Source organism: Mchenga conophoros, linkage group LG23 (assembly GCF_057382185.1).
Source record: "Mchenga conophoros isolate Kocher_MC1m ecotype Shallow Benthic linkage group LG23, M_conophoros_male_GT1.1, whole genome shotgun sequence".
NCBI classification, from domain to species: Eukaryota; Metazoa; Chordata; class Actinopteri; order Cichliformes; family Cichlidae; genus Mchenga; species Mchenga conophoros.
Window position 1 is genome coordinate 52,730,293 of NC_140547.1, and position 12,796 is coordinate 52,743,088.

The following is a 12,796-nucleotide window of genomic DNA, read 5'->3' on the forward strand; positions in this document are numbered from 1 at the left end:
CGTGTCATATAACGCACGCTGCTCACAGGGTTGGATTTGGCTGCTGCTGCAGTGAGTGACTAAAAAGAACGTACTCGTTGAGGTGTGGTATAGAGGTTCGCCGTTTGGTTTTCTGAACCATATTGGCCTGGTTTCTGAGGCTGATATGGATGACTGATGGAGCAAGTCTGCAAGGTTCACCGTCCACCTAAAAGCAATACAAAAGCAATAGCCTCAATCAAAAATGCAATCAGCTAAGCAGCCCACAGATTGATACCCAAATGTACTTAGACATCAGCAGAAGACCGAGGTGTTACTTGAGAGCCAGTCAGTGGGAACGATGGGTACAAGTGTAAACAGGAAGCAGGTTCAGTGACAGTGCTGGATGTTACCTCAGCCCAAAGGTGTACATTCAATATTAAAAAGCACATGGCTACAGAACGAGGCTCATGTGCACCATTTACCTGCACCGGGAGAGGTTTAGTAGTGGTGAGGATCACTTCTCTGCACTGGTTCAACCTCTCACCATGACCTCCAACCTGAAGAGTAGCCTACACACACACACACACACACACACACACACACACACACACACACACACACACACACACACACACACACACACACACACACACACACACACACACACACACACACACACACACAGAGCTTGGAATACAGTGCTTTTACACAACACTCCCACTTATGGGGGAAGTTTCAAATCACTAAGTCCAATTAAAGCTCCTATTAAAGAGCTCTGCATCAAAGGACTTCAGCTGTACAACATAATAATAATAATAATTATGTGATAATTAGGACAGATCCTTGCTTCTATCAGAAAACGTAAACAGAAAAAGCTAAATGTAGACCTGTCCCATCGAAGTGAAACTCTAAGTTCAACCAGGAGGTTCCACCTGAAACATCTGCAGCCCACAACAAACATTACCAGCTGGTTAACTAGTGAGTTTAAATTGGCCATAGAGCTGAATTCAAGCGTGAATAGCAGCCTCTGATAATAAAATAACCTGACGTTGACGTATCAGGTCAGGAGAATGTGCTTCGAGCTGATTGGTAAATGACCACATGTTACAACCAAGGATACAGAAGAGCATCTCTGAATGCACAACACACTGAACCTCGAAGCAGCCGGGCTATAGTAGCAGAACACAGCTTTTGCCCCTCTATCAACCAAGAACAGGAAGTTGAGTGTACAGTTTGCAAAGGCTCACACTGGACAGCCAGACTGGAAGACGATGCCCGGCGTGATGATTGATGACACAGTGTGGTGTAAAGAACAAAGAGCACAGTTCCATCCTGCCTGGTTTAAACCGTTCGAGCTGCTGCTGGTACATATCCCCTCGCCACCCTTTGGGTCCCAAGTTCCAAACGAGCATTGTTTAAACTCCACAGCCTGCCAGAGTATTGTTGCTGACCACGGGGTCCTCAAACATGAAGGTGGGTTCACTGTACTCATCAGCCCCACAGCACCTTTGTGATGTACTGAATGGGGTTTGGGATCAAGAACAGGCAGCTGACAGATCTGCAGCAGCCATGTGATGCTATCATGTGAATATGATGATGTTTCCATCTCTTTGCTGTATCTATGTGGTAGTAGCAAGGTGTACCTAATAATCTGTCATAATTCTGTAATTATGACAGATTTTTAGATGCGTTCTAAATCAAAAACAAAACTGAACACAAGACAAAGGCTCTCAGGTGGGAGCTGGTCATCCTCCTTTGTAACCATGGTTACCAGGACACAGAGAGAACGCCATACCAGTGAAGTCATCGTGAATCCGATAACTTCGATGTATCCGTCGTCATGGCGTTGAGGTTCAAAGTCATGATGCTCACTGGGGTTACCCCACGGTGTGGTGCCTGCACAATACCTGGGAACACAACAAGTACCATCACGAACACAGAAACACCTGCTTCAACGTGAGTGTCCAACGCTCTGTATTTGTTTGAATGAACGTTGCTCAAACACCACAGCTGCAGTTCTCTTATGATATTTACAGCTGCTCTGCTTCTCTTTAATCTGAGTAGGAAATGTGCCTTTGGACTCTCGCCATTAATGTAACAACACATGACAAACACAACATGCTTTTGTAACCAAAGCTCTCCTGATAGGGCTGACTTAGGATCTAGCACCCTTTACATTTGTTAATGCTGCACACCCGGCAGCCTGACTGGTATGTATGTCTTTGTGTTACTAGTCACAGCTTACATAGATGGTAATGTGTACAACTAGCAGTTTTCTGTCAGTACACTGACTGACCTGGGGATGTTGAGGAAGACCAGGCACTGTAGCTTCAAGTCCTGAACCTTTGATGTTAAATCTGTCCCATCACACTGCAGAGGGAGACAAAGAGAGGAAGAGAGATACAGATGGACTTAAACTCATCACTTTGGCATCATCGTGGAAAAAGTCCTAAAATGCCAAAGAGAAGCACAAAGACTAACCGCCTCACTCAGCTGATCCTTACTCACACTTCCCCACATAGCAAAACTGGTATGGCCCGGATCCAGCCCACACAATGTGCTTACACATGGCCCACATACTGCAAAGAATGACGGCCCTTTGGTGGCCCAGATCAGGTTTGCCAGAGGTGGCCCACACATAGGCCAGCACAAGGCCAGTTGCAGACACACTGGTGGTCCTGAGCTGGCCCATGTGTGGATTACCTCTGGCAAACCTGATCTGGGCCACCAAAGGCAGTATGTGGGCCATCTGTAGGTGGTGTGCAGCCACGGGCCAGTTGCAGACTCACTGCTGGCCCAGATGGCAGCCTAATCTGTGCCTTAATCAAGCCCTGTAATAACAACATGCGCCAGAACATGCATAACAGTGCAAACGTAACATGACGAAACTCTGTTCAGACAGTGAATGGACTGATTCTTATATAGAGCTTTTTTACTCTCCCAATTACTCAAAGTGCTCTATACAACATGCCACACTCACCCAATCACACACTTCCTCTTATCTGAGTGCTCCATAAACCTCTGACTGGGTGTGTGCACACACTGCAGTTACCAATGATAAGTACTCTCTTGCTTGGGCCATACTCTACTGTATCTGAATACGGTGTATAAGATCTGAATCGGACAGACAGAGGTTTGGCTGACAGCTACTCACCACCACCTTGATGTGCTTTGACAGGTCTTTGGAGCTTCCCATCAGGAAATCTGAGAATGCCGTCTGTGTGAGACAAGCAGGAGTGCATCATGAAATCAAAGCAGGCCCTTATTCTTTGCTTATTGGTTGCACCAGTCACACAGACATGATTGACTGATTGGAACAGAGTTTGAAAAACGAGCAGTGGTCCTTTAAGTTGGATCATTATTAAAGACACATGCTTCCAACATGATTTTAAACTTGAGGGTAAACTCACCCCAGCGTAGAACATCTTATTCCTGAAACGACTGTTAAACTTCTCTGGGTTGGCCTCTGAAACAGTCACAGACAGTAAATGAAGCACATGCAGAGCCACCAAACAACAAGTCAGAATGTGAATCTTTGTGTCACAGTGGTGTTTGTACCTCTCGACTCGTGAAATTCAAGAGTCACATGGGCATCAAATCCAAGGCTGAAGTAATTGTTGAAAACATCCAAAGGAAGCTGAGACCATGCAGACACACACACACAGGTTAGCTGAGGTCACATTGGTAAAGCCATTGCTTGAGAGAGTGTGTGTGTGTGTGTGTGTGTGTGTGTGTGTGTGTGTGTGTGTGTGTGTGTGTTGTAAGGAGCTTGGAAAGAAAGCATCTGGAGTTCTTTACATTTCTTGAAGATGTTTCACTTGTCATCTGAGAAGCTACTTCAGTTCCAAAACCAAATGGTAGAGAGTCCCAGGTTTGTGTGCGTGTCCATGTGCGTGCGTATGCACTGACCTTATCAGTTTGCTGTTCATCTGGCTCAGCCCCTGCACTGTGGTTTGGTTCAACCAGGAGGTTCCACCTGTCTAGCTGGACAACTGTTCCCTCCTCCACATGAGACAGGATCTTAGACAGAGGTTCATCCGTGTAGCCCTGAATGCATTCACATACAGAAATGCACGCACAAATATACAGATATGTGACACATTTAAGGAAAGTTCTGAGGGTTCACCTTCATCATAGCATGCTTTCCAGCGTGCAAACATCCGCAGAGCACAAAATTAAAATACATCAAAATAAATAAAAAGCTATGGCCCCTCCTGTGGCTGATTATGTGCCTATGTTTAAGGCACCACCACAAACCAAAATAAATTTGGGGAGAATGTTGTTCCATCCATCCAGCACTTTGCAGACACTTGTAGAATTCATGCCAAGTCAAAGGCTCACTAAAACACTTTGCATTTTTACTTCATTCTTTACTTTTAAAAAAACTGTCACTTCCAAAATCAAACGCTACAGGAGGTGAAACTCAGGGTTAATCCAAACCTATAAACAGACTGGAGGTCAATCTAAACGTAAAAACATGGCACACACACAAGAGTTAGAAGACATGATAAATGTTGATACAAAGGAGTTTGACTTCCAGCAGCCAGCGACTGGAGTCTGGATTTATTCATGTTAGATGTGTGTTTCTTAGTTTGTACCCACCCCTCCCCAGTTAAGGGTCCTAGCGAGGTCATTTCCTGTCCCAAGTGGTAACACAGCAACCGGAGGCTGGGGGGTTAATGCCAGTTCATCAAGACAGGATAGGATCCAACCCACCTGGTTCAATGCGCACACACACACACACACACACACACACACACACACACACACACACACACACACACACACACACACACACACAAAAAAAAAATGACTTTAACACCACAACCGCATTAATATGGCAAATCTCCGTTAGCGAGTTAACGCAGTCTGTCCTGTGCGTGGGCTGTACAGCGCTAACACGTTAACGAGCTAACCACGCTAACGGTTGTTTAGCCGCTTGTTTAGCCGCTTGTTTAGCTTGTCAACATGAGGGGGGAGACAAAGAGTGATTCAAAAGACCACTATGAGTAGAACATTGAGGAAACAGTTCACACTGCACGGGATAGGGTTACCGGGGCCCCACCCTGGAGCCAGTCCTCGGGAGGATCCTCGAGACAAGCGTCTGGTGGTCGGGCCTTAGTCCATGGGGCAGGTGCAGCTCGACAAAGGACATGGGCCCATCCTCCTGTAGGCCCACTACCCGCACGAGGCACTGTTGGAGTCGGGTGCAATGTGTGTCGGGTGGCAGCCAGGAGCAGGCCCTGGCAGACCGATCCCTGACTACCAAAACTAGTGACTGGGACATGAAATGTCACCTCCCTGGTGGGGAAGGTATAGTCGGGCTCACCTCAATGCACATCTTGGGCTCTGGAACCAGTCTCCTGGAGAGGGGTTGGACTCTGTCTTAGTCTGGAGTTGCCCCTGGTGAAAGGCAGCTTGTATCCCCTTGGCTTGCTGCCTCTACGTTGGGGTTTCTCCCGGTGGACGAGAGAGTTTGCTCCCTGCGCCTACGGGTCGGGGAATGGGTCCTGACTGTGGTCTGCACTTATGGGCCAAACAATGGTTCAGAAACGCAGCCTTCTTGGAATCCCTGGGTGAAGTGCTTGAGGGTGCTCCACCTGGAGACTCTGTTGTCCTACGCGGAGGACGTCCAAAAGTGCACGTGGCACCAAGACACCCTAGGCCGCAGGTCGATGATTGATTTTAGAATCGTATCACCAGACCTGCGGGATATCTTCTGGTCAGTCGGGTGAAGAGAGGGGCAGAGTTGTCAACTGATCACCACCTGGTGGTGAGTTGGATCAGGTGGCGGGGGAGGATACTGGACAGACCTGGTGTAGCAGAGGCCCTGGACCACAAGATCTTCAACTCACACCTCCGGCAGAGCTTCAATAAGTCTGAATGGGCCATGTTCAGCACCTCCATTGCCCAAGCTGCTGCACTGAGCTGCGGACACTAGGCAGTTGGTGCATAGTACGGGTGGAGTACTGATGACTGCAACTGAGAACATTGTTGGGCGGTAGAAGGAATACTTCTACCGCCCGACGAGGGGGACGAGTCGTTTATCTCTGGGGGTGATGTCACTGAGGCAGTGAAACTGCTCCTTGGTGGCAGGGCGATGTGGTGGATGAGGTTCGCCCTGAGTTCCTGAAGGCTCTGGATCTTGTAGGGCTGTCCTGGTTGACACGCCTCTACAATGTTGCATGGAGGTCAGGGGCAGTACCTCTAGATTGGCAGACTGGGGTGGTTGTTCCAACTATAGGGGGATCACACTCCTCAGCCGCCCTGGGAATGTCTATGCCAGGGTGCTGGAAAGTAGAGTCATTCCGTTAGTTGAATCTCGGATACAGGAGGAACAAGGTAATGTTCCTGGTCATGGAACACTGGACCAGCTCTTTATCGGCTCAAGGATACTTGAGGGTGAATGGGAGTTTGCCCAACCAGTCTACATGTGCTTTGAGGACTTGGAGAAGGCATGTGACCATGTCCCTCGGGCCATGCAATCCTTATACAACCGTTGCAGCTCCGCAATAAGCTGGACTTGTTTCCGGTTGGTGATGTACTCTGCCAGAGCCACCCTCTGCTCTGCATCTCTAGGTGTAGCCAAGTGGCACAAGGCTTTCACTTTGGAGGTCTCAGAATCTCATCTCCGCTTTTCGCGGATGATGTGGTTCTGTTGCCCTCATCAGGCGAATGGAACAGTTCGCAGCAGAGTGTGTTATAGGATATGAATTACCATATTTATTGTTTGATTGTTTAGTCCTGTTGGATTATAAATAAAGACACTGGTCAGAAACAGACTGTTCTGTACTACCTGTCTAAACCAATCAAATGGAAGCTAATTAGTGGCTTTGAACATTTTAACTCCTTAGTACAAAAAGTAAGGTTTTCTTGAAGCAGTGCTCAGATGACACTCGTGCATTTATTCTGCCAGTCAGAGGTTCATTCAACTAAATCAACCTGCAGCTAGTGTAGCCTGCAGGGACAGCCCTCTAAAGCGCTCTGCAGAAAGTTGATCACTAGAGATTTTGAGCATAAAGAGCCCAAGTCTCCAGTCAGCAAAGGTCTGAGACTTTGTGATGTCAGAGGAAGAACAGCATCACTAAACCAGATCTCATGAGGGGAAGCCGAGCCGAAAGCTTGAAACTGGAAATCTATCCATCCATCTATCAACTTCTAAATAATATGCAAATTAAATACACATTATAATTCATTTGATTTGTAGTTTTACACCCTGATTAAAAGCAAGAACGGTATAAGCAGGGCTCTGTACTACTATTACAGTACTGTTTTGTCCAAGCATGAGCTCAGACAAGAAGCAAATGTGCACATTTAAAAAGCTTGGTCCAGCAGGTCCTGGGAGTGCAAAAACACTCGTAGCTAATGATCAGCAATTTACCATATTTTCTTATATCTGAGACTATTTTCAAATAGAGGTAAGAGAAATCATTCCACCTAGTAAATAATTTATTCCCAGGCGGCAGCTGAATGCAAATGCACATGACTTTTGCAAAGTGAACATATTAATGGTACATGTCTGTGTGCATGTGGTCATTCTTACAGTGCCGTCTCCTCCACAGGCCAGTATCCTTAGGTTATGGACTTTACGATACAGCTCCAAACTACAAGACAAAGGTCGATGGTTAATTCAGTTCATTCTAACACAGCAGATATACAGTGGTGTGAAAAAGTGTCCGATTTCCTGAGTTTTTTGGTATGTTTGTCACACTTAAATGTTTCAGATCATCAAACAAATTCAAATATTAGACAAGGACAACACAAGTATCATCTTTGTAGAATTGTTGTAATTCAACCTCATTTGAGGGTTTTTGAGGATGAACAGCCTTTTAGATCGGATGCAGGTCAGGACTCCAAAGTCTTCATTTTGTTTTTCTTAAGCCACTCAGAGGTGGACTCGCTGGTGTGTTTTCGATCATTATCCTGCTGCAGAACAGAAGCGTCTTCGAGGTCACAAACAGATGGCCGGACATTCTGCTTCAGAAAGCTTCAGCAGAACTGATGCTTCCATTTGCTGCAGCCAGGCTCCCAGGTCCTGCCCCAGACCATCACACAACCACCACCAGCCAATTTTACTGTTGGTATGATGTTCCTTTTTCTGAAATGCTGTGCTAGTTTTATGCCAGATGTGATGAGGCACACTGAAAAAATTAAACTTCTGTCTCTTCAGTCCACAGAACACTTTTCAAACTGGGGGTCATCAAGATGTTTTTTTGGCAACACTGAGACGAACCTTTATGTTCCTTTTTGCTCAGCAGTGGGTTTCATCTCAGAACTCTTGCAGGCCAGTTGTGCCCTGCGTCTGTCTTATGGTGGAGTCAAAGTGAGGCCTGCAGTTCTTTGGATGCTTCTCTCTTAGATAAATCGTTACTGTGCTCTTGGGGTAATTTTGGCCAGCTGGCCACTTCTGGGAAGGTTCGCCGCCGTTCCTTGTCTTTGCCTTCTGTGGATAATGGCTCTCATTCTGGTCTCGGTCTACTTCCCTTTGTCAGGCTGGTCATAGTTAAGCGACTTCTTGACTAAGAACAGGTGGTGGCAGTAATCAGGCCTGGGTTTAAGCTTCACCACAGTAAACCACATATACCACAGTTAATTTACGTTAAACGAGGGTGGGGTGGAATTTTTTCCCTTTAATAATAAACAATGATAAACAGCTTCATTTAGTAACTGTATTTAGTGTTTACTCATATTATCTTCTGTTTATCTAATATTTAACTTTGTTTGATGATCTGAAACATTAAGGGTGACTAACCTTGAACAACAAATAGGAAATCAGGAAGGTGGAAAACATTATTTCACACAACTGTACATGTGTATGTGTATGTATATGTGCATGTATATGTGTATGTATATGTGCATGTGCATGTATATGTGCATGTATATGTGCATGTATATGTGTATGTATATGTGCATGTGTATGTGCATGTGCATGTATATGTGCATGTATATGTGCATGTGTATGTGCATGTGCATGTATATGTGCATGTATATGTGCATGTATATGTGTATGTGTATGTATATGTGCATGTATATGTGCATGTATATGTGCATGTATATGTGTATGTATATGTGCATGTATATGTGCATGTGCATGTATATGTGCATGTATATGTGCATGTATATGTGCATGTATATGTGCATGTATATGTGTATGTGTATGTGCATGTATATGTGTATGTATATGTATATGTGTATGTGCATGTATATGTGCATGTATATGTGCATGTGCATGTATATGTGCATGTATATGTGCATGTATATGTGCATGTATATGTGTATGTGTATGTATATGTGCATGTATATGTGCATGTATATGTGCATGTATATGTGCATGTATATGTGTATGTATATGTGCATGTATATGTGCATGTGCATGTATATGTGCATGTATATGTGCATGTATATGTGCATGTATATGTGTATGTGTATGTGCATGTATATGTGCATGTATATGTATATGTGTATGTGCATGTACATGTGCATGTATATGTGTATGTGCATGTACATGTGTATGTGCATGTATATGTGCATGTATATGTATATGTGTATGTATATGTGTATGTGCATGTATATGTGCATGTATATGTGCATGTATATGTGCATGTATATGTATATGTGCATGTACAGTACATGTGCATGTATATGTGTATGTGTGTGAGACACTAACCCCTCCTTTGGTCCTCCTTGGCTCAGGTCAAACACCTGTCTGGGGTTCAGATACCACATGAAGGACTGCAAAATCTTAGTGCCCTGACCAACAGAGAAGCAGTCAGTCAGACACACTTCGTCACAGTTTTTGTTCCTGTGAGTCCACAGATATGTTCATGTTTGTTTCATTGTGGCCTCAAACATCAACAGTGACACGATTGATCACTAATGTTCTCTCTTTGGTAATGAGTTAGTTAACTACACCAAGTTATTATTTTACTTTTGTTTAGAATTGACTTTGTTTTAGTTTATATTTTAGTTATTTTTCCAGCTTTTGTCCTGTGGTTTACTGTTTTTATTTAAAATGTAAAACTTTCTGTTGCCAAAAACACTAGATCTAAATCATTTTGGACAAAAAGAGGACTACTACGAGGCCACTGACTGCATGCCTGCACTGGTGTGGATCTGTTTCAAATCTGAGTACCTGGTTTCCTCCACTCTTGGGATTGACAAACACAAGCAGGGGTTTCATAAGTGGTGATGGGATGGGTCGGATTATGAATGGCTTCCACTGCCGCCCGTCCTGTCAGAGAAAAAACAGGATCTGCTCAGATGGTCAAAAGCACAGCAGCTGTTGTTCACTGCAGTATTTAAAAAATAGAATTAAGGACCGAAAACTAAAAGCTATTTTAGCTTCTCATTAGAAGACATCTGAAGGTTTCCTGTGCCAAACTAAAAGCAAGTCATGTCCTAAAAAACAGGCTTTATTAACCAGTCATCATCACAGAAACAATATTTAATGTGTGACTGTAGAACAGTGCAGACTGTTCCCGATTTGCTGCCTCCTCATAAACGTCCTGTTACACATGAAGTGAACATGGAAGAAGCTCTGCTTTGACTTTATGAGAATTCAATAAACTGAGTGCATCTTACGCACACTCACATCAACCTTTTACTAAAACAAAAAACTAAAATAAAAATAGAAGAAAATAGAACTAGAGTTAGAAAACAGACTGATTGTGGTATTACAATCAATTCCAATCATCTATAGCTATTCGTAAAAACATCCATCCATTCATCCTCTTATCATTTTCAGGGTCACGGGGGGGCTGGAGCCTCTCCCAGCTGTGGCTGTGAAGGTCCTCAGCCTCCAGGTCATCGAAGTTTGAAAGAGGAGTGAAAGAAGCATCTATGTCCGCTGTGACGGAACGACCGTCTTTGAACAGAGGGCGGGGCTTATCACACCAACTGTCTGCCATCTATGATACAGCTTTGAGATCCTTCCCAGACGCCTTAACGCCCACTCACATCCTGGGCCACTTGACCTCAGGAGATCACATGATAGGGTGGGGCCAGGTTTCACAATGGGCCTTGGGGACACTCATAGGGCTTAAATCTGGGACTCTCCACCAATTGTCTCTTAGAACTGAGAAGTTTCTTCGGCTCTAAGAAACGTCTTCAAGAAACTCGAACGTCCAGACGCTTTTCTTTCCAAGCTCCTCAGACTACGATGGCCTGGATGACCGAGAAGCTTCACAGACGCTGGCTGTGTCTGTCCCAGCTGGGATAGGCTCCTCCCTATATCAGCTGTCTTAGGGGGAGGGGCAGGGTACACCCTGGACAGGTCGCCAGTCTGTCGCAGAGCTAACACGTAGAGACAAACAACAACTCACACTCACATTCACACCAGTGGGCAATTTAGAATGACCAATTAACCTGACCCCACTAACGTCATGGAGAGTGGACGGAGGAACCCACGCAAACCTGGCCAGGTGGTGGAACTGAACTCAGGACCTTCTTGCTGTGAGGCAACAGTGCTCACCACCGCACCACTGTACTGCCTTTAATGGAGTCATATAGCATCTTTACAACGTGTATAAATGTAGGTAAGGCACTAACGTTGATGCATGGACTGTACAAAGATGTCAGCATGTGAACCGGGGCTGAGCTTGCCCTCCGTGTTTGGATGATATCATCGGAAACGTGCTGTTCAAAGGTTCTTTTTCCAAAAATAAAATATATAAAGTGTTCGTGTGTTGATTTAAGATGACAAAGACTCACAAACACTAGACAGGCTTCGCTGTTTGCTTAAGACGCCAGAGTTCAAGCTTCCTCTGCAGTGTGCCTTAGCCCACCCTGTAGCACAAGACTAACCTCTTTTTTGCTGCTTTTCCTCTTGAACGATGTTCTCTTTTTCTTTTTGCTGGACTTCATCGATGACTGTGAGATGGAGAAAAAGCAGCTGATTTCACATCATTTCATCATTTGTACTGCCATCACTACTCCCCACAGTTCCTTTTATTCTATCCACACACCACTTAAAGGACCTGCAGTAACATGAAACCACTGATCTGACTGATGGCTGCCTGAATGACAGCAGACAACAAAATGACCTCATAATTGAAGCAGGATGGAAGCACTAAGAACAGCGTTACCTGATGGCGTTTGACCCGAATTATCCATGTTGGTGGAACTATGAGGGCAGCATGAGCACCCATTGGACAAGCTTCCTCAATTTGCTGCAGCATGAAGCAAGAAACCTTGTTGTGGTACTAATGGAAGAGATGCATGGTTATAATATGTGCATTTATTGAGCTCTGGAGACATGAACGGCATCAGTTTGGTACCCACAGCCTGTTTGCACCACGAGCAGCTGATGGCAACAATCTCTTTACTGTGGAACGCAAACTTCTGCTGGAAGCCCTGAAAGCACAGAAGGAGAAACTGCTATAACAATTAAACTTGTTTCCACTCCTGTTCAGTTAAAGATGCAAAGCAGATGTTTAGGACAACAGCGCTACTGCTCGTCAGTAAGACCATCATTTCCACACCTTCCCACACTGTCTGCATTTGCCTTCTTGTCGTCTCCGATGCACCCAGTGATGGCGAACCACAATGGGCTGAGCACACACAAAAAACACAGCAGAAATTTACAACACTCAGAATTCAACGAACATGAGTGATTATAGCTGTGACTGTACGATGATCCAGCTGCAGCAGCAGGTTTGAACCCCAGAGAAAGAAAGAAACCAGAACTCACCTCTCGAATATTTCTGGATCCTGATTCTCTGAATGATGGTTTACACCTGAAATTAATCTGGAGCAGAGAAGAAGAAGAGGGTTACCGGGGTCTAACGGCACAGCTGAACACTGGGCCTCTGACTGGCACACTTCCTGGGTAAGCAGC

At 45.0% G+C, this 12,796-nt stretch overlaps 1 protein-coding gene across 6 annotated transcripts in view; it reads right to left on the reverse strand.

Annotated features, from left to right (window-relative positions):
- Positions 1–12,796, reverse strand: part of LOC146548348 (diacylglycerol kinase zeta-like) — a 95,803-nt gene that overhangs the window by 37,061 nt on the left and 45,946 nt on the right. For all 6 annotated transcript variants that reach the window (XM_085265702.1, XM_085265701.1, XM_085265700.1 and 3 more), the window contains 17 exons: positions 12,650–12,706; positions 12,441–12,509; positions 12,241–12,312; positions 12,045–12,161; positions 11,764–11,829; positions 10,094–10,192; positions 9,629–9,711; positions 7,505–7,565; positions 4,564–4,677; positions 3,871–4,008; positions 3,520–3,598; positions 3,372–3,427; positions 3,116–3,178; positions 2,258–2,331; positions 1,757–1,868; positions 444–530; positions 75–187 (listed from right to left, as the gene is read on the reverse strand). In XM_085265702.1, coding sequence (XP_085121828.1) covers positions 75–187; positions 444–530; positions 1,757–1,868; positions 2,258–2,331; positions 3,116–3,178; positions 3,372–3,427; positions 3,520–3,598; positions 3,871–4,008; positions 4,564–4,677; positions 7,505–7,565; positions 9,629–9,711; positions 10,094–10,192; positions 11,764–11,829; positions 12,045–12,161; positions 12,241–12,312; positions 12,441–12,509; positions 12,650–12,706 — 1,460 coding nt within the window. The remainder of the gene's footprint in view (positions 1–74; positions 188–443; positions 531–1,756; positions 1,869–2,257; positions 2,332–3,115; positions 3,179–3,371; positions 3,428–3,519; positions 3,599–3,870; positions 4,009–4,563; positions 4,678–7,504; positions 7,566–9,628; positions 9,712–10,093; positions 10,193–11,763; positions 11,830–12,044; positions 12,162–12,240; positions 12,313–12,440; positions 12,510–12,649; positions 12,707–12,796) is intronic.